General features: G+C 40.9%; 1 protein-coding gene across 1 annotated transcript in view; it reads left to right on the forward strand.

The window, feature by feature from the left end:
- The first annotated feature begins 466 nt into the window (after positions 1 to 466).
- NR5A2 (nuclear receptor subfamily 5 group A member 2) overlaps positions 467 to 19,274 on the forward strand; it is an 80,470-nt gene continuing 61,662 nt past the window's right edge. Inside the window, exons 1-4 of the mRNA XM_084290735.1 lie at positions 467 to 794; positions 2,210 to 2,328; positions 3,599 to 3,740; positions 6,428 to 7,074. Of these exons, the coding sequence (XP_084146861.1) occupies positions 713 to 794; positions 2,210 to 2,328; positions 3,599 to 3,740; positions 6,428 to 7,074 (990 nt within the window). The 5' untranslated portion in view covers positions 467 to 712. The remainder of the gene's footprint in view (positions 795 to 2,209; positions 2,329 to 3,598; positions 3,741 to 6,427; positions 7,075 to 19,274) is intronic.

Raw genomic sequence — 19,274 nt, forward strand, 5'->3', positions numbered from 1 at the left:
GCGAGTGGGCTCTGCTCGTGTGTGTGTGTGTGCGCGTGTGAGGGTGTTGCTCATCGCGGCCCTGCCTTCCTGGCTGCGAGGGCGGTGTCAGTGCCCCCCTCCGCCGGAGCCCCCCGCGCCCCGCAGCCCCCGGGCTCTGGGAGCGCCTCCCCGCGGGCCAGGGGCTGGAGGTCCTGACTCGGCACCTCCGCACTTGTGGCGGGGGAAAAGGGGGGGGGGGGAAGAAGGAGGAGGAGGAGGGAGGAAGGGAGGAGGGGGACGGGGGTGGGAACCCTGTCCAGCAGCACCAGCGGCGGCAGAGCGCTCCCGTGCACTGTGCCGCTCCGCATGGATCGGGGCGCCGGGCTGCCGCCGCGCTGAGCCCCGGGCGGAGCCGCTGCGGGCTCCCGGGGTCGCCCCTTCCTCTCCTGCGCTCCCCGACCTTCCTCCTCCTCCTCCTCTCCTCTCCGCCCCCGCCGCCTGCAGCCCGACCACCGCAGCCGCGGGCACCCGGCGGCGCTTCCCGGCGGCCGGGGCCGCTCGGTGCTCCCGCGGCAGCAGGGCAAGGGCTGGCGTGGAGCAGAGGGAGGAAAGAGGAGGAGGAGGAAGAGGAGGAGGAAGAGGCAGCGGCCGCCGAGCGCCCCTTGGTCCAGCTAAATCTGTGCTGCCGTGTCCAGGTGCTGGTGTCGCGGACGGTCACGGAGCCCCCAGCCCGGCCCGCAGCCGCCTTGTCATGCTGCCCAAAGTGGAGACGGAGGCCCTGGGACTCGCCCGGTCGAATGGGGAACAGGGGCAGATGCCGGAAAACATGCAAGGTAAGGGGGGACAGGCACGGCGCTCCCCCTCCGCTCACGCTCGGCTCCCACCCCTCTGGCGAGGCGCCCCTTCGTCCTGCCAAAAAGTTTGGGGCCGCCGGCTCCCGGCGCTGGCCGGGGGGAGCCTTCTCCGGGCCGCCGTGCTCGGGTCCGCCCGGCCAGCGGGGGCTCAGCCCCGGGCCGCCCCAAAAACTCTCGCCAAGTTGGCGGCGGCGGAGCTGCGGGGGGGTCCTGCAGAGGACACCCCGTGAGCCGCCCCCGGGGCCCCGAGCGGCACCGGGCTGTCCCCCGGGCGCAGCGCAGGTGGCGGCGGTGCCAAACTTCGGGGGTGGCAGCGGGATGCCCGGGCTGGGAATGCCACCGGGGGGCAGCGGAGCCCCCGTCCGAGGGCTGCCCCGGGAGGGGGCGGCTGCTCGGTGCCCGGACCCTGCCCGCTCCGCCCTCCCCCGCGGTGGAAACTCCGGTCCCGGCCGCTCTTTCGAAATTCTGCCCTCTCCTCCCGGGACCTGCTGGGAAGCCGGGGCGGGGTGGGCTGGGGGCCGCGGAGGTGCTGGGGGCGGCCAGCCCAGCCCAGCCCTCTCCTCTCCTTCCCTCCCCTCGCCCTCGGAGGAGGCTCGGTGCCAGGGCGCGGCGCTCGGAAACCCCCTGCTTTCCCACTCGGGTTTTCCTGCGAGGAGGGGAACTCGCTCCCAGCGCTCGGGAGCAGAGGGGGGGAACCGTGCCGGGCACTCCTCCTCCGAGTCCTCCCCAGGCTCTGGCAGGCGGCGGGTCGGGCCGGACTGCGGCCGCTCCCCTGCCCCGAGCCGCGCCGCGCCGGAGGCAGCAGCCCGGGGGTGCCGCTCGCCTCGCTCGGGAGCCCCCCGCCGCTGCCGTCCTTGCCCAGCAGGACCCCCAGGGGCGAGCTGCCCCCAGCCCAGCTCGCCCCGAGCTCGCCGCTTCGGCGAGTGGGTACGCGGCGGGGCTGCGGGACGCGCTGGGGCTCAGCAAATATTTGCGGGCTGGCGCTGCGAGAAAAGTCGAAAGGAAACGACCGCGGTTACTGCCCGCCGGCGGCACTTCCAGCTTCGCGTCCCGCCTTTTTAAAGCCCGTCCTCGGCTACTTTCGGATTTGGATGAATTCAGACAGTCGGGGATGCCGCAAGCACGGCGCTGGGTCGCGGGCGCTCGGGAAGTGTGAATATTTAGAGCAGGAAGGCGAGGAGCCGGCGGGGTTGTGTCCCACCTGCCAAGTATCACGCGGGTTTGCAGTTGGGGAAAAGTTGCGCGTTCCCGTGCAAGCTCCGCTTTTAAAAATAAAACTTTTTGCAGTTCGCAGCGGCGTGCTTAAAGAACTTTCCCTCTAGACGAAAACAGTTGCAGAAAAAGTGAGCTATTCACGTAACTCTAATTGAATGTGCTATCTCTCCTTTTCCCAGTGTCTCAGTTTAAAATGGTGAATTACTCTTATGATGAAGACCTTGAGGAACTGTGTCCAGTCTGTGGAGACAAAGTGTCTGGGTACCATTACGGACTTCTCACCTGTGAAAGCTGCAAGGTTCTGTACCAATTTCTTCATACAAACAGAAGTACAGCCCAAAAAAGTTCCAAACAATCAGGAAAAAACAGATCATTTAAAAATATAGATGTGTAATAATTTGGCTTACTTCTGATGTGTTTCTTGTTAGTCACATGAAAAATTAACCACCAAAGCATTTGAGATCTCACCAATCATATTTGTACAGATGGAAAGAAACAACTTGGACTGGTTTGGATTGGAGCTTTATCACTGCTTTTAAGTGTTTTGCTGTTGTAAAATGATGTAGCTAAAAGAACACCTTTCCTTCCTAACTGTCCTAAACATTGATTTTAGTTGATTTATATACATTTAGAGCATTGCTGTTCCCGGAGGATAAAGTGAAAAAGTATCCTCAATACAGAGCAGTTTTGCAAAGTCTAATGCATCTTTCTTAAGATTTTCCATCCTTCAACATTATCATGTAAATTTCTGGGATTGTGATGACCTTGCACTTTTTTATACAAACTATATACTCTCAGAGCTCACTTGACACAGAGTCGAGTAGCTATTGTATAATTAAATTACTAATTCTGAGAATAAAATATTTGTTAATTTGTCTTCAAACATGAGTTGCATTTATCTGAATTATTCTATTATACAAAAGAGTTTAAACAGTTACGAATTTATAGCATGACAAATTTGTCATGTAAAAATGTTTTAAGTTCTTTGCAATTTTTTAAGTAATGCCCTGTAAAGGAACCTCCTTTGCCAGAACAATGCAATTTAAGATATTTAGTGGCATGGGAAAATTAACTTAGCACATTATATTTTCATTAAAAAAAAAAATCAATGAGAAGTGAATAACAAGCACTTATGCCTTTAGCATGCACCATTGGGATGTACATTAGCAGGAGGTATTCTGTATTTCTGTTATCTTTGCCATAGTGTTCCTACTTATTTCATATAGAATTACTTTCCAGGGAACACTTCAGTCATTTTACAATTATTAAGAAATACAAAAAGAGCTGGTCAACCTCTCTACTGCTGCTACCACTGCTAGGGGCACAGGAGACTATAGCCAGTCTTGTTAAGCTTTGACGTAAGTGTATAAAACATAGCCCTAATACAGGAAAACCTCTAGACTCTGGTGGTTTTCTCCTGGGTACGGCTCTCTGTAATTTAAAGTAAACCATAGAACTTCAGAAGTTCTCAAGTGGTGTATGAAAAATACACTACAGTGATTTCTGTAAAATAAAATGCTGAAACACTGTTCAAGCAACAGAGGCTAACTTTTGTGTCTATCATACAGGGATTCTTTAAGCGAACAGTCCAGAATAACAAAAGGTACACATGTATAGAAAATCAGAATTGCCAGATTGACAAAACACAGAGAAAACGATGTCCTTACTGTCGATTTCAAAAATGCCTAAGTGTTGGAATGAAATTGGAAGGTAAGCCCTATAAGTTTTGCTCATATTGTCAACTATAGATTAATTCCTGAAAAATAAGGACTACATATGATACATACTGGTTTATAAAAAATATGCTATGTATTTATCATGTTTTTGAAGTTACAGTAAAAGGTAACTTTGCGAGTTCAATGAAATTGTTGCTCTCTAAAGGAAATCTAATGAGTAAATGGAAAGTCACTAAAGCCTAGTCAAAACCATAAACTCAAATTTCATATACATATATGTTTTGATATTTCAGTACTTTTGAGCTTTTGAATGAAGGGATCTAGATAGTATGGAAATTAGTTTTGCAGCTTTATTTAATGTTTAACCTAAATTTAGTTTTTTTTTTTTTTATAAGAGTCCAGATTTTAAAAAGTCATTGTTACAGACAGTGATCCAATTTTATTTCTATTTTGTCTGTTTTTTTGTTTTTGTTCTTTTTTTTAATAATATCTTCTAATAATGTGGCATAAGTGAGAGAGAAAATGAGTACTTCTCACACTGACCTGCTTTGGGATTAAAGAACAAAATCTCTTAAATTACATCCTATATTTTTTGTGTTGCTACACCTGAGATGTTAGTACTTAAGAAAGAGTAAGAATTTTGAAGTATATTTTTTGACTTCATTTGGCTCTCTCAGGTACAGAGAAGAATTAGTACAATACCCTTTGAGATAATGCAATGCACAATTATCATTCTGATTAAAATGTGAGACTCATATACACAACTTTAACTTTGATATATAGAATACTAAAATTCAGATTTCACAGCAAATGAATGGAATTTCTGCTTGACCAAGGACAAGCTTATAAAATCCTTATTTTTAAAATCATACTGAAATCACATTCACCTGACACTTAAAGGAAGAATCAGACCAGTAAGGGTTACAATAAACCTTTAAAAGAACCATATAGCATAAGCCCCTGTCACCTGAGTTTGGCAACGGAAATCTGTTGATATAACTGAAGATCAACAGAATACTCAGCCTCCTGCAGTCTGATGAATTCAGCACTACTCTAATCGCCCACGAGACTCAGCTAGCACTGATACTGCACTAAACGTTCTGAATCCCACAGTCTTCCAAATTCAAACAGTAAAATAGGACATTTGGAATCCTTTTCTCATTGTTGACATAAAGAATGAGGACAAAATACCTGTAACTACTGCTACTTCTAACACCTCTCAATTGCTGGCAATGATATGGGACCAAATTTTGTGCTTCTGCAATTACAAGCAATACACCCTAATATCTGTAGGAGTTACATGAGAGTATGTGCTAATAGAATTTGGCTTACAGTTGTTAATTCTAGAATACTTGGAAGGATACTGTATATACATATTTAAAGTTAATTACATCTAGCAGCATGGTGATTTAATTATTTTAAATTCCTGCATTCCACTCAATATCAACATTCAGCAGCAATAGTAGAAGCATTTTTACTACAAATGTAAGTAAAGTACATGTATTTTTAAAGATACTTTTAAAATGTACTTTAACTTCCTTAGCTGTACACACACAACTTTTCCTCTATTTAGAAGATCAGAAGAATGTGTACTTCCATAATTGTAAATGTTTGTGACATTTATGTGTATTTCCCTGATAGTGATATATATAGCCTTAAAGTCTAGTTCATAAATTACCATGGACAAAAAAAAAATCATTAAACGTTAAAGTCCTTATGATAATGTACAGTATTATGCGTATCTAGCATTCATAATAAATTTTTAATGTTCTACTAATCCCTAAGATAAAAAGCTCAAGAACTTAACCTCCAGCAATCTCAGCAGTCTCAACATGTCACCAGGTTGTCAAAGGTTCCTCTTTCAATCTAATTGCCGTTGGGCAAGGTGGGCTTGGTGGGAGCTCCTCGCTAGACCGTTACATATATACCATGGTGACAGACACTGCTGTGACAGAGACCACCAGTATGATTCCCAAGGCAGCTGTTGAAGTGGATTTGTTTTAATTATTCCTAATTCCGGAGATATTACAAGCCAGAGCAGCACCAATAGTTTGTGTCACTTCCACCTTCCACATGGAAGGCAGTGAGCTGACAGCTTTCTCTCTGCACATTCCAACGGCAGCTAAACATTTCTGTAAAGCTGTTCAGATATCTAGATTTTTTTTTCCAAGTTCTACACCAATTTGAACAGAATCCTCAAAAGAAAATATTTCCTTTTTTGCCAAGAAAAACATTCCCCTTTGTGACTACTGAACATTTCACAATTTACGTTTCAGATGTTTTGCTGCAGTGGAAGGCAGTAATAGAATGATTATAATGAGACAATGGGGTCCACTGGATACATCTCAGACAAATTTTGGACATCAGCCCTTGTTTCTTAATGGCATAGTAGCTTGACGAAATCAAATATACATTGAGATCTCCACATGATCCTATAGCAGGTGTGAAATTCCTGTAGCCAACCGTTGTGTTTGTCCCTGTCTCCTAATCAATGTAAAGAGCAGTTCTTTCATGTTAGCGACATGCGTGGTATATTTAAATTACCTGAAAAAAGTGACATTTAATAATTTTTTTTTATCTTTAGGAATAAAAGTGCTACTTTGAAATTGAAAAAAAAAAATCATGCAGTTACATTTTTACATTTCTGCTCTGTCTTACTATGTTTCTTTAAAGAATGTTGATTTCAAGTTTTCGTTACGATGTACATCTCTCCCCTGACAGCTGTGCGAGCTGACCGAATGCGTGGCGGTAGAAACAAGTTTGGACCAATGTACAAGAGAGACAGGGCACTGAAGCAGCAGAAGAAAGCTCTTATCCGAGCAAATGGACTTAAACTGGAAGCCATGACTCAGGTGATCCAAGCAATGCCAACTGACCTGACAATATCCTCTGCGATCCAGAACATCCATTCTGCCTCCAAAGGCCTACCTCTGAACCACACTGCCTTGCCTCCTACAGACTATGACAGAAGTCCCTTTGTAACCTCTCCAATTAGTATGACAATGCCACCCCACGGCAGCTTGCAAGGTTACCAAACATATGGCCATTTTCCAAGCCGTGCTATCAAGTCTGAGTACCCTGACCCTTACACTAGCTCACCAGAGTCAATAATGGGATACTCATACATGGATAGTTACCAAACAAGCTCACCAGCAAGTATTCCACATCTGATATTGGAACTCCTCAAATGTGAGCCAGATGAGCCACAAGTCCAAGCTAAGATCATGGCATATCTGCAGCAGGAGCAAGCCAACAGAAGCAAACACGAGAAGCTCAACACATTTGGGCTTATGTGTAAAATGGCTGACCAAACCCTCTTCTCCATTGTCGAGTGGGCGAGGAGTAGCATCTTTTTTAGAGAACTTAAGGTAGGTAACAATCTTATATTCAATTAAGAACAAAAGATAATTTTTACAATGTTGTACTTTGAGCAAGAGAGTATGGTTTGTCTTCTTTTTTCCCTCCAAGCATCTCTAATTTATTTGGCTTTAAGTAGACAGTTTATTATGAGGAGAAATTTGTACCTGTCTTCCACCTGAGCCTGTAATAAGCTGTATCAAAGAAATTCACATTTTAGTTCCTCTCTTCTGTATTTTACTACTTATCACAACTGTTATTAACCTCCATAGGGACTAGCACGAATTTTACTCCTTGTCATCCTTTCTCTCTGACTTGTATTCCGAGCTGTAATCATACCTGTTACACCATTCTACACTCATTTACAAACTTACCATCTCATTTAACACAGAATGGAACCCTATTTCTGCCATCTACGTGGCAGAAATGTGTATGTCCATATTGGAATATTAACTTTCTCACTGGGATATTAGTGTGTGTGCGCGTAGTTAGCCATGAAGGCTAAGTCCTAAGCAGGGTACACACAGAACAGAAAGCAAGGAGGAAGAAAATTACCTTAAGGACTTCTTTTGGTTCTCGTCACTACTGGTACATCGGAGATTCCTGTAATCTACACTAGCTGCAATGACCTTTAGGCTCTTATTTTTATTGGTGCACTAGCAAGTGGGACTACCCAATAAATGCTTATGCACAGCTCTCTGGTGGCCAGAAATTCCCCCATATACATTCAAGATTATTCATTAAGGCAATTTGGTGGTTTGTGGTCAGCTCTGACACAGAAATATTAAGCCAAAAATTTGGAATCAGACAATAGAGATAAACTAGTTTTTAACCACTCTCTCAATGAGGAAGTTAGCTCTAGAATGAATAAAAGATCCACCTAAAAAAAAATCATCACAAATGTAAATTACATCTGAATTTCCCTATTACATTTCCAGTCACTGAATATCCTCCTGCAACAGGGAGATGTTTTTTGCCACAACTATTTGCTGCCGAACTCTGTAAATTTGTGTTTAGTTACTCTTGTGTAACGAAGGGAAAATAATACAATATCCAAATATAAGAGTTACTGTAGAAGTTCACTGAGAAGTGAATCTATACTTATCGAGCACAGAGGGGATCTCATTAAAAATCTGCAGTCAGGATGCTTGCCAAAACAGAATCTCCATCATAACCATAATGACGCAGAGATGAAATAAAGCCCATCATTGCAAGAAAAGCAAGCTGTGTATGTTGTATATACAATGCCAGCTTCTCTCAGACTTTTCCATACAAATAGTTGCAGGAACCATTATAAGCTCAGCATAAATAAAGAGAAACAAGGGACAAAGCTTCCTCAGAAGGGAAAGAGAAGTTGGATTAAAAAGGGGAGAAAGCTGTCACATCTTAGTTTGCTATTTGCTTTTCGTAATTTTTTAGTAAGCTAAGCTGCTCATTTTAAGTAATTTAACAATTAGAATTACAACACATTTCCAAGAGACTATGTCCTAAAAATCAGGGACCAGATCTTTCAACCCATACAGTACTTTAGTCTGGAGTAACCATTTTAAAGATTACCGAGATTTGCAGAAGATACTATTCAGCGTAAGAATTTTTAAGTTAAGATCTGCCTTAAAAATCACAGGTATGATACAAGTGATAATATGAAAAGATACTTAAGCAACATTTACTTTTTATGGTTCTATTGCTTAATCTGTAGGCAGATTTCATATGCATTCAACGTGCTATGCTGGTAACAGTTCTAGAGATGGTCTTTACCTCCAAGCTCAGGCTGGTTGATATTCTTCAACCAATGTGTGCTTACTACTACGGACATAAAAGACACAGAAATGTTTTTCATGAAAGTTTTGATCAACTGCTCCTAACTCCGGTAGAACATGTATACTACCACATAAATACAGACTTCTAGAAATACGTAGGTTCTAGAAATTCACTACACACAAAAATGGCCAGTGAACTTTTTCCACATATTTATGGGAAGCATCAGTTTCATCATATATCCATACCCTTATATATATATATATATATACACACACACACGATTTTTAATTGGACGAGCTCTACTAAACTGCACAGCATTCCAGAACAATGTCAACATATTTGGAAATCCATCATTTAGGGACCAGATAACACAACACTAGGAACCTTAAACTTCTCAACTTCAAAAACATGAGGTTCTCAAAACACATTTAGATTAGACTCTACATTGTTAACAGCACCAGGTAACACCATCTCTTAGCAGCAGAGAATCAGAATTAAACAATTTCCAAACCTTTCTTGAATATGGCCCTCTTCTGTCCATCCATGCTGTCAGCTCCTTCTGATCAATGTAGAAAAAGCAGCTATTTCAGATTGCTCTGGAGGACATGAATACCTGTGGAAATGAAAAAAAAAAATAAATAAACTAAGTAAATGACAGATTTTAAATGAAGAAGGAAGGGAAGAGGCAGTTGTGAGGAAGAAACAGCTAGATTTTCAAATCAGCTAACTTTGTTCCCTACCTACACATGGCTAAGAAGTATGTATTCACTTGAGAAGACACTTTCCTGTTCTTACTTGTCTATACAAAGACTACATCTTCAGATGTCTTCCAGATAAGATAGGTGCATTAGCAGATCTGACACTAAATTTTTAAATGACACAAATAATGAAAGAATAAAAAGGTATACGAAGGTAGGTCATATGAAATTTAGAATGATTTTGTAGTGGCAAATTATTTCCTTGCACAACTGGCTGCGAGTTACCGAACAGTACGTACACAATTCTCTTCTGTATCCTTTCACTTCATTCTGAAGAAAGAAATGTGTAAGACTAGCTTTAATTCATATAAAAGCGCAAACACTTTCCTTTCTCCTAGACACTTAGGCATTTGTAGCTAGCAGAGTTCAGGAGGTATAGAAAGGGATGAGTACATGATGAAAAAATGCTGTCCCAGACTATCAGTGGTTTAAGCCATATTTAGCCTAGATATAACCTAAAAACAAAAAAACAGTGAATTACGGTTTTAAAGCTTTTTCTTTTCTTTCCATTTTTCTGAAAAATGATTTTTTATTATTTTTTAATCTCAAGTGATACTAGATGTTTTAAAACAACTTTGTTTCATGAAGCTTTTATCAGCCTCTGTTTATCACAGTTTTCACACCTGTTGCTCTACAAATTGTCAACACGTCTTTTGGAATGTGTTAGGCATATAGCATGTACAAAGTCAAAATATTTATCAGCCAGAACTAGCTGCAAAGTACTTTTAAAAAAGTACATAATGTAATGCTTATACTTGCTAAAGAGCAGATCCTTCTATATTCATATTGGATATCAGAAATCACCAGAAGTATTAGTGAAGTAAACTAGTGAGAATGAGTACCAATGCCAGAACAAGATCCGAAGCAGACAGCTGCAATCTAGTAACTTTGACTTGAACACCTGCTAAAATCTCAAACATACATCTATCTTGTGAAATCAGGGTGCTCTGTCATTAGAAATCACATGAAAAATTCTCTTTTGACATCACATAATGCTTACTTACTCATCAAGAGAAATGTTTCTGTATAGATCTTTAGACACAGATGAAATAAGAATATAGAAGCAACATGCCAGTAAGATAGCGAAGAAGGCCTTTGTTGGCTATTTTCTGGAGTTGCTGAAAGCTCAGTAAATATAAAAGAAAGATATATCCATCTTATCCTTAGCTATGAAAACTCAGGAATGCCCTGGGGATGCTAGATTTGTGGCCAGCTGTCTTAGTCAGGTGAAAGGTCTTTGTACAAAGCTAAAAAGAAAATATTGCAAGAGTTTCTAGAGTCCAAAGGTTACCTGGCCCCAAGAAAGGATGCAGACAGTTCCAGTGAACTGGTCTTTCCTCATCAGCTCACATCAGGGAAAATTCAACAACTACTTCCAAAGTATTCCTCAACCCATAAAAGAAAGCTGTCTTTGCTTGGTGCAGAAGAAAACAGAACCTGCACTGGAGAACAGTCCTCAGAACATTTTCTTGTGGCAGAGGATCAGAAAATTCACTAAACATTGATAATTACAAAAAAAGGGGCTTAAAGAATCTGCAACTCACCAAAAAGAAAAAATCTACCTTGACTTATTTGGCTATTTTAGTGAGGATGTCATAGGTCAAAGTACTAGGTGAGCACAAGCCCAATTAGTGAATGATTGCAGGAAGAGCCAGCATACTTCACATTGAAGAAGTTCATCCTAAAACTATTCACTGAGTTTGCAAATTGATTCAGGCCATTCACTGATGTCAGACTATCAGTTCTGGGATAGACTCCTTGCAATAAGTACAAATTTGTCTGTGCTTGCATTAGCTGTAAACGTGGCCTTCAAAGAAACAATGGTTTAACCACATATCTCAAAAGAATCCCATCTTGCAGGACTTCTAGTGTACTATGGAAACAGATGTTTTGGCAGCTAAAAAGCAAACACATGCCTAGTTTTGTATTACATATCCCTTGTACGTACAACTACATTAGCAGAGTTTCAAATTGTTACTTAAAGCAGTACAAACTTAATGTGAATAGGGTCAGCAGAACTACTGGTGTCTCTCTCATATGCCTTTAGATATGCCTTTATATAGCTACAGTAATTATAGTCAATACATCACGGTTAATTTCAAACTTCAGTCTTCTTGGAATGAAATGGCAAGAAATGCACAGAAAAAAAAATAAAAATTTACAGGAGAGAAATTGAATTATTAAATCAAATGAATACAGATTAGGGGAAAAAATAGGTGGGTTTTTTTTGTTTTTTGTTTTTTTTTTTTTGAGAACAAGTATCAGTAGTGGAATACCTTAAAAGTTCTTTTTCAGGGTGATGAAAGGTTGATACATTATTTAGACTTAAGTAATCAAAGGCAATTTGATAACTTCAAGTGCTTTTGGACTTTGTAACACACATTTATCAGGACAGGAAGTGTAACTAACGTAGCTGATGAAATAAAACTGTAGTGTTCTTTTAGTCAGGGAAGCAGCCAGAAATTGAGGTTCAAGATTGCCCTTTGTGTCAGTAGTCAGACTAGTGAATATGCTGTCATAAGTAGTTACTGATTTTTGGTCTGGTTTGAATGCGTTTGGATCTGAAAAAAAATATCACCATTTTCTTCAAACATTAAAAAAATGTCGGGGTAAATGGAAAAGTATTCCTCTCACACAGTTAATGTTCTTTGCATTAGAATCATTAATTTAACTAAATATTCTTGGATTGTGAAAGACAAGCATTCATAACAAGTACGTTTTGTCTGAAATGTGGAAAGTAGTTGTAAAACAATCGCTATGGAAAGATGCCTCAGCACAAAAAAACAGTGTTTAATGAAGCACGGGATTATACCTGCCACCCTACTGAACCTTGTAGGGGAACACTCTGGTAGAAGTTAACTTCATGATCATCTTCTTGATCTCTTCTGAACAAAGGATGTGACTAAATGCAGTATTTCAGCATACAGGCATGCCATTTTGTAGCCTGTCTAAACAGCTTGTTCACTGCTAAGCCTCTGGCACTTTTTCTAGGGGCAAGAAGAAAGACAACATTCTCCTATGTCCATTCATGTCAAAGCTATGTACTTTCCTGCTACCGGAGGTGACAACGTGGTGGAGTTAGATTGAATTCAGCCACCCTGGATTTAGTCACTTTTCCATCTGATGTTCAGCATTGGGCTGAGACTATGCAGTCATGCTTCACGCAGGCGTTTTGTTTGTTTGTTTGTTTTAAGACCTACAATTGAGTGGATTTGCCATTACAAGTTACTTTTTTCCCTTCAAAAGTGTAAGTTCCCAATTAGAAGCACAAGACAGCGGTGAGCTGCGCCAGTAGAAAGATTAACTGGGTACACTACCAAATGCATATCGCATTTTTGTAGGGCAGTATGAAGACAATGCTGTTCAGAGCTCACACGCTGTGGTTAGTTCAAGATAATACTAAATTCTAATAATGAAAGTTGTACTGATGTTACTATAGCCTATTGTATTCTCAGAACACTACTTTAAACTGTTATTTTCTGCTATGATGATTTGATATTTTTGCTAAATGCTAGAGAGAATGTTACACATTACAAGCAAAGAAAAAATAACTCCTCTTGGAGTTTCTCTTGGAAAATAATGATGTATTTCAAATTTTGCTCCATACTGTCAGTTTTATTGGTAAAATGACAGACTTTCATTTGCAACGAACTCTTTACCATGTTTCTGCCACAAAAATAATGCTATTTGCATCACCACAACCCCCCTTGAAAATTAAGGCATTTCTTAGAACCAGGCAATAAGTCTTACTGTGGAAAGAACGTGACTCTACTCTGTGGAAGTTGTTCATTCACATCCAATGATTTTGTATGATACATGTATCGCTCTGATACAGCACATGTGTATATTACTCTTATAATATTTCTGAAGGTTTGCCTCTATACCAAGGCTGTTTAGATTTAAGAACATTCGTCTGCTAACCTGTAGACTTCAGGATCACCTGCAGAAAGGATGAAATCCCAGCCATAATGTTGTCACTTACAGACTTCCTATCAATCCTTCTAAAAGCCTATAATATAAAATCATGTTATTTTATAATTTCATGTGTAAAGATAAGCTGCTCCACATCAAGGGATGATCACCTTTATATATACAGTACTGTGGAGTCAATAGCTTTACATAATCCACTCAGCTCTAGGCCTGAAAAATACTGACAAAGTGATAACAAGAGTTGAAAGAAGGGTGATTTATGAAGAAAGATTAAGAGATTCAAGTTTCCACAACTTGATGAAACAACAAATACAGCCATATAACAACCATGTAGAAGCACAACACCTGAACAAAACGGACTTCAGCCAGTGAGGAGCTGCGCTTTACTGGTTGTAGCACTAACAAGATGGCTTCCGCCATATCCAGTCAGACTCATTACTGGAGAAAAGGCCTAAAGCTGAGAGCTATCAGGTTGTACTTTCAGGCTGAATGCACTCCACAACCTTATAGTCACAGAAGCATAATAAACCACTTAACTCTTTTCAATTTCTGATATTAAAATTATTATGAAATTATTGCTTTACAGCTACATATTGAAGCAGTAAAAGTCAAGCCATAGACTGCACTAAGACTTCTTAGTCTGGTATTTCTCAGCTCCAGACTTCATCCAGTGTGCATTAACATGTAGATTTTCAGCTACCTAAAACAGAATAGACTGCTTCCTTCCAAGGAAGTATGTCATTTTATGGTACCCAAAAACATGGCCGTAGAGTTTTTGTTTGGTTGGTTTTGGTCATGTATCAAGCTATTGCAGTTTGCTCAATTTCATAGCCTCAAGTTACAAGTATTTGAATCCATGCCAGACTGCTTTTAAAAGGAAGTAAAGATTAATTTCATGCTCTGCAAATAAAATGTAGTTGCTTATTTTCTTCACTACAAGCAAAGATAGAAAAAAATCAGCCTCAAAAAGGGTGGGTTTTGGTACAGGAGGAAAGCATATTTCAACAATTAATTTAAATCTGAGAGCAATTCAGGAGATAGCCAACTGAATAATAAACCTTTGGCTTGAACATCATTACAGACAATCCAAAGGTAATGACTATGCCCAAAATCTGGTACTCTATTAAACGTGTACAGTACAAAAATTTTATTAAAGTGACATACAAAGCACCTATCTATTTCTGTGCTCCCACTTTTCCCCACAGTTGGATGGGAAGATCAGTTAAAAGAAAACTGAAACATAATATCGTTATCTTTAGAACAGCTTTTAGTAGTCTTCTGTTTGTTTTTTCTTCTAATAAGAATCTTACAAATTACCACATTTCCAACCATTTCAGCACACTAACAGAAAGCAGCTTTATTCAGACTAATTCACAACACACGGCATTTACACTCTATCTTACCCCATCAAAAAATTGACATGAAGCATTTGCATTTTTGCCCGGCGGTGCCAGTGCCATTTTAATACACTAAGCCTGGTACCTACCACATACTTCAAACTGCTGGCTCTCTCCTCCAGGTCTTCAGCTTGGATGAGGGCAGGGGGAAGGCACCACTCTCCACACATGGAAGGCAGCAGGCACTGCCCCTCACAGCCGCTGAGCATGAGCCTGCTGCCCCACGTGCCAACCAGCACAGGCCTCAGAGGGCTGCAAGGTCAAGGGATGAGCCAAAACAAGGAAGCAACTGAAGGAGCACTTAAGGGAAAAACCCCACAAGACAGCCTAAAGGAGAACATGGCCTCGAGTGGAGCTTAAACGGTGCCACAGATTGGGGCCAGGTGGGGCCGTTAGGGCCTGAGGGCCCTCTTGCACCAGGCCGGGGAGCCTGCCCCACCTGCTGGGCATCAGCACCTAACGCCAGGTGCATAAACCTAAAAATACTGTGAGATTAAGGGTCAAAACTCAGCCTCTTCCATACAGCTGTTTTCTCTGCTCTGAGACTCTGTGCCATGTTCCTTTTTTTTTTTTTTTTTTTTCCTCTGAAATGGTTTTTATTTGCTGTTTTGAATTAAGGACTGAAAGTTGTAGCTACTGCCATTACTATAAACATGTTTGTGGAGCAACTACAGCAAATAAAAGGGCAGATTTAAGAGGGTGTTGAGGAAAACTTGGAGAGATAAAGCATGGTTCCAGTAGGAAGATGAAGCTATAATTTCATATGAACACCCTCGATGTCTTTTTTCCATTTCTGTAGATGGTAGATGTTCAGTTCCAGGTGGTTAGGTAAACACCAGGGCAGTCCAGGTAGATAAATATTCAGTATTGTCCTTTGGAAACACCACAGTCATTAAAGCAACCATTACAGACACAAAAATAAATAAATAAATAAACTCAGATACAAAATAATCATATTGCCATGAAAAAAGAAAGAAATTTCATTTAATCTAATTCTGGAATTGTCTGTCATACACATCACTTAGAGATGGAAAGAAACTAAAATCTGTTTTCAGAAATTCAGAAATAGAAAAATGCTTTTTTATATCTAAATACAGCTCTTCATTTGTTGAAAGAAAAGTTACTTTGATATTTGTTGCTAAATAAAATCTTGGATCAAGTAATTTTAATTTAAAAAATTAGTTAAGGCAACAATAAACACAGGAAATATACATGAATAAAGTGTTCTAAAAGTCAGGCAACTCTTTTAAGACTATAAATATAACCTAAGCAAGGCCACTATAATTAGCAAAGGGTGAACAAAAGAAGACATCCAGAAATAGATGGGGAGGGGGGAGGTTGGGAGGGTGAAATGTCTTGGTTAACCTTATTCAAGTGTTCTTTCCACAGCATAGGAAATGGTTCCAGCTAGCTCATGAGTTCTGTTCGTATTAACTGATTTTTAAAAGGACATTTCCATGTTGTCTGTATGCCAAGGAAATTCTTTTACTGGCATGTTTGCTGAATACAGGAAACATCATCCTGACTAAGTGACACTGGATGTGACGAAGAATTGTGTCTTTATTCTGGTGTAATAGTCAGCACCCTCTGTTTGTCTCATCTGGATACCTTTCAGTATTTATTGGGGAATACTTACTGCAGTCTTGCAGTTTGTCCTGAGCAATGAGCAACGTCAGTGACTGGTGGTGCTGAGTCATAATCCCTTGCCACTCTAGAAGTAAGTTGTTGCAGTGCCTTACAGGAGGTAGTGCCTGGGCTGTCCAGTCAGCCCCGAATCCATTTCATCCATCTTAAAAGTGTGGGGAGAGGTGAGTAACAGAGTGCTGGGAACCACATTCCTCTCCACACGGTGCCCAGAATTCCCTGTGCACCTACAATCACTCTCTCTCCTAAACAGAGCTAAGAAGTCAGTCCTGCATATAGTGATTTTCAGCATAAGTCAAGTTGTGTGTATGGGTCCTGTATTGTTTATCGGAAGAAAACTTTACTGCAGATGATGAGAAATTTTTCCAAAGAAGGAGTGCAAATTAAGATATTGAATAGCGTATTTCCAGTTTCACTTACAGCAACTGCAAGTTTCCTGTTTTCTTCTGTAGAGCTGCCTGGGTCAAGTGTTTAAGTTTCATTTGCTACGTGCTATTTCTAAATCCTCTTTTTCTTCTTTATTGTCTCTTCTTTTCCTTTCTCTTTCTTGGGAATTATATTAGTATCACAGTCACTATGCTGGCAGCAGTAACTGCAGTTATTTGTGGCCATGGGCTGCACTGACCCATGGTGAGATCTTCACCAACACTTGGTGTGCTTCAGTGACACTCCCTAGAACTCCTTGTGCATACTTTTAGGAAACTGATCTTTTTTGAGATGAGAGTTCAGAGTAGATAGTTCAGAAAGGCCTGCAGTCTCTGATCCATCTTGCTTTATAGCTCAATAAAAATCACCCCAAAAAAGGCCACAACAGTAGCTAATCCAAACTGTCCTTCAGGTAGCAGTGAAATAATCCAGGGAAAGTAACAAGAGACAATTGCCCAAAGTCTCCAGTTCTGCTCCCACTTGTCTTTGTAGATTTAGGGCATAACAACCATGACATTTGAGAGAATTGCAGGAGATGGTAGGGATGCAGTAGAAAGGCTGCTGGGAGGCATGAAACTAAATTAGGTGGTGGTACAAATTGCCTAGTGTGCAAGTGGAAGCCAAGACTAATGTCGTAGCTGATGCCCATGTCACCCTGGTCTAAAATAGTTTCAGTTTCTTTTGTTACCACTCCACAATCCCTGATGTTCTTTCTGCCTATGCATGGACAGAAAAGGAGGAGACAGAAAGACTCTCAAACAAATACTATTGCAGTATTGTTTTGATTGGTACATATGTACTGATATTACACTTATGAAAAGCAAGATCAGGCAGTTTTCTGCCTGAGACCTAGAATTTCCCAACAGTGTTTTGCATATTGGCCACATTGTTAAGATTCTACACAGACTTCCTAGTCTTTGAAAAATCCAAAATTGCTATAAGGAATAGCATCAAAAAAACTATTTTTCTGATGCAGGACTTGGACTGTTTATAACAAAGGGTAAGTAACAACTGCAACAATAACAACAACAATAACTTTAAGTAGATATATGGATGTGGCAATTATTTTACTTTGTTGAGACCTGCCATTCTTAAGACACATAGGTTCTTATTCTGCAGGTATGGTCAAGGACAAAGCTCCCTTCAGACTAAGAATGAATTTTCAGTGAGAGCATTTGCATCAGGAAGTGTTAGAACTCAAAATGAGTGTTTATATGGCTAGCTCATATGAGGACATTGAAAAGCATTTATTTTTCATTTGCATCCCTCTCCTTTAAGGCACAGTCTTCTCTTCACCAGCGGGAGTTCCACATGTTTTGCCTTTGATTCCCCTGCATGCTAGCCACTCTAATTAATATAAATTTTGGTGGAGTTTCTCTCTTCCTCTTTTTCTGGAAAAGAGAATCCTTTTCAGCACCTTTTTTCTGCACTGGCTGATGTACTTACAGATCAGATGTGAGAGCATTATCAAACTGGCACTTACCACCTATCAGGAGTATATCTTCATTTCTTCTCTGTCCCTGCCAAAGCTGAACTTTCCTCCAAACCGAATAACAATTGTTGACATAACCATGAAAAACATGGCATTGATCATTCTAACAAAGCCACCTCAATTTTGGAAAAAAAAAAATAAAATGCTTAGGTCTTTGTATTTTGCTTTATTTTAACAGTAATAGCTTTAGCTAGCTAACACAGTCTTTCTCTATAAGTTGCTATCATAGTACCTTGGTGGAATAAATGTGAATTAGAAAAGATCAGTTCTTTCTTCAAGACCAACAGTCCCTAGAGCTGCGTTGTGCAACCCATACTAAACCTCAGCCTGCTCTGCCTGAAGTAACCATGCTTTGGATTTCAGGGTACTTCGTATAGGGACACAGACTACCTATTGAGCAAGACTGGCAGAATCTGGTACTTTGTTTGCCCTGCTGCTTGTTTTATTAAAAACAAACATTTGACATTTTGATCTCAGACTTGCATATCTGCATATACTGAGGGATGCAATGAACAGGAGCCACTTTTCTCCTTCTTCGTAAGAACTATCCCATGTGGGTTTCTGTGCTAACATAACCCTCCTTCCAATATTTCAAAAGATATAGAACTTCCCAGCATGATGATAAAGTTTTCCTGTGTTCCAATAATAAAAGTTGAACGTACCAGTAATTTCCAGTTCCTCTGTGGTCGGGCAGCCTGTGAAGACTAACTCAGAAGTACCCAACCTGCAATATCAGTGTGGGAGTCGGAAACAGATGTTCACTGGACAATACAATTTGTTGTCACTGTCGATACTATATGGCA

The sequence above is a fragment of the Netta rufina genome, assembly GCF_964035555.1.
Source record: "Netta rufina genome assembly, chromosome: 8".
Taxonomy (NCBI): Eukaryota; Metazoa; Chordata; class Aves; order Anseriformes; family Anatidae; genus Netta; species Netta rufina.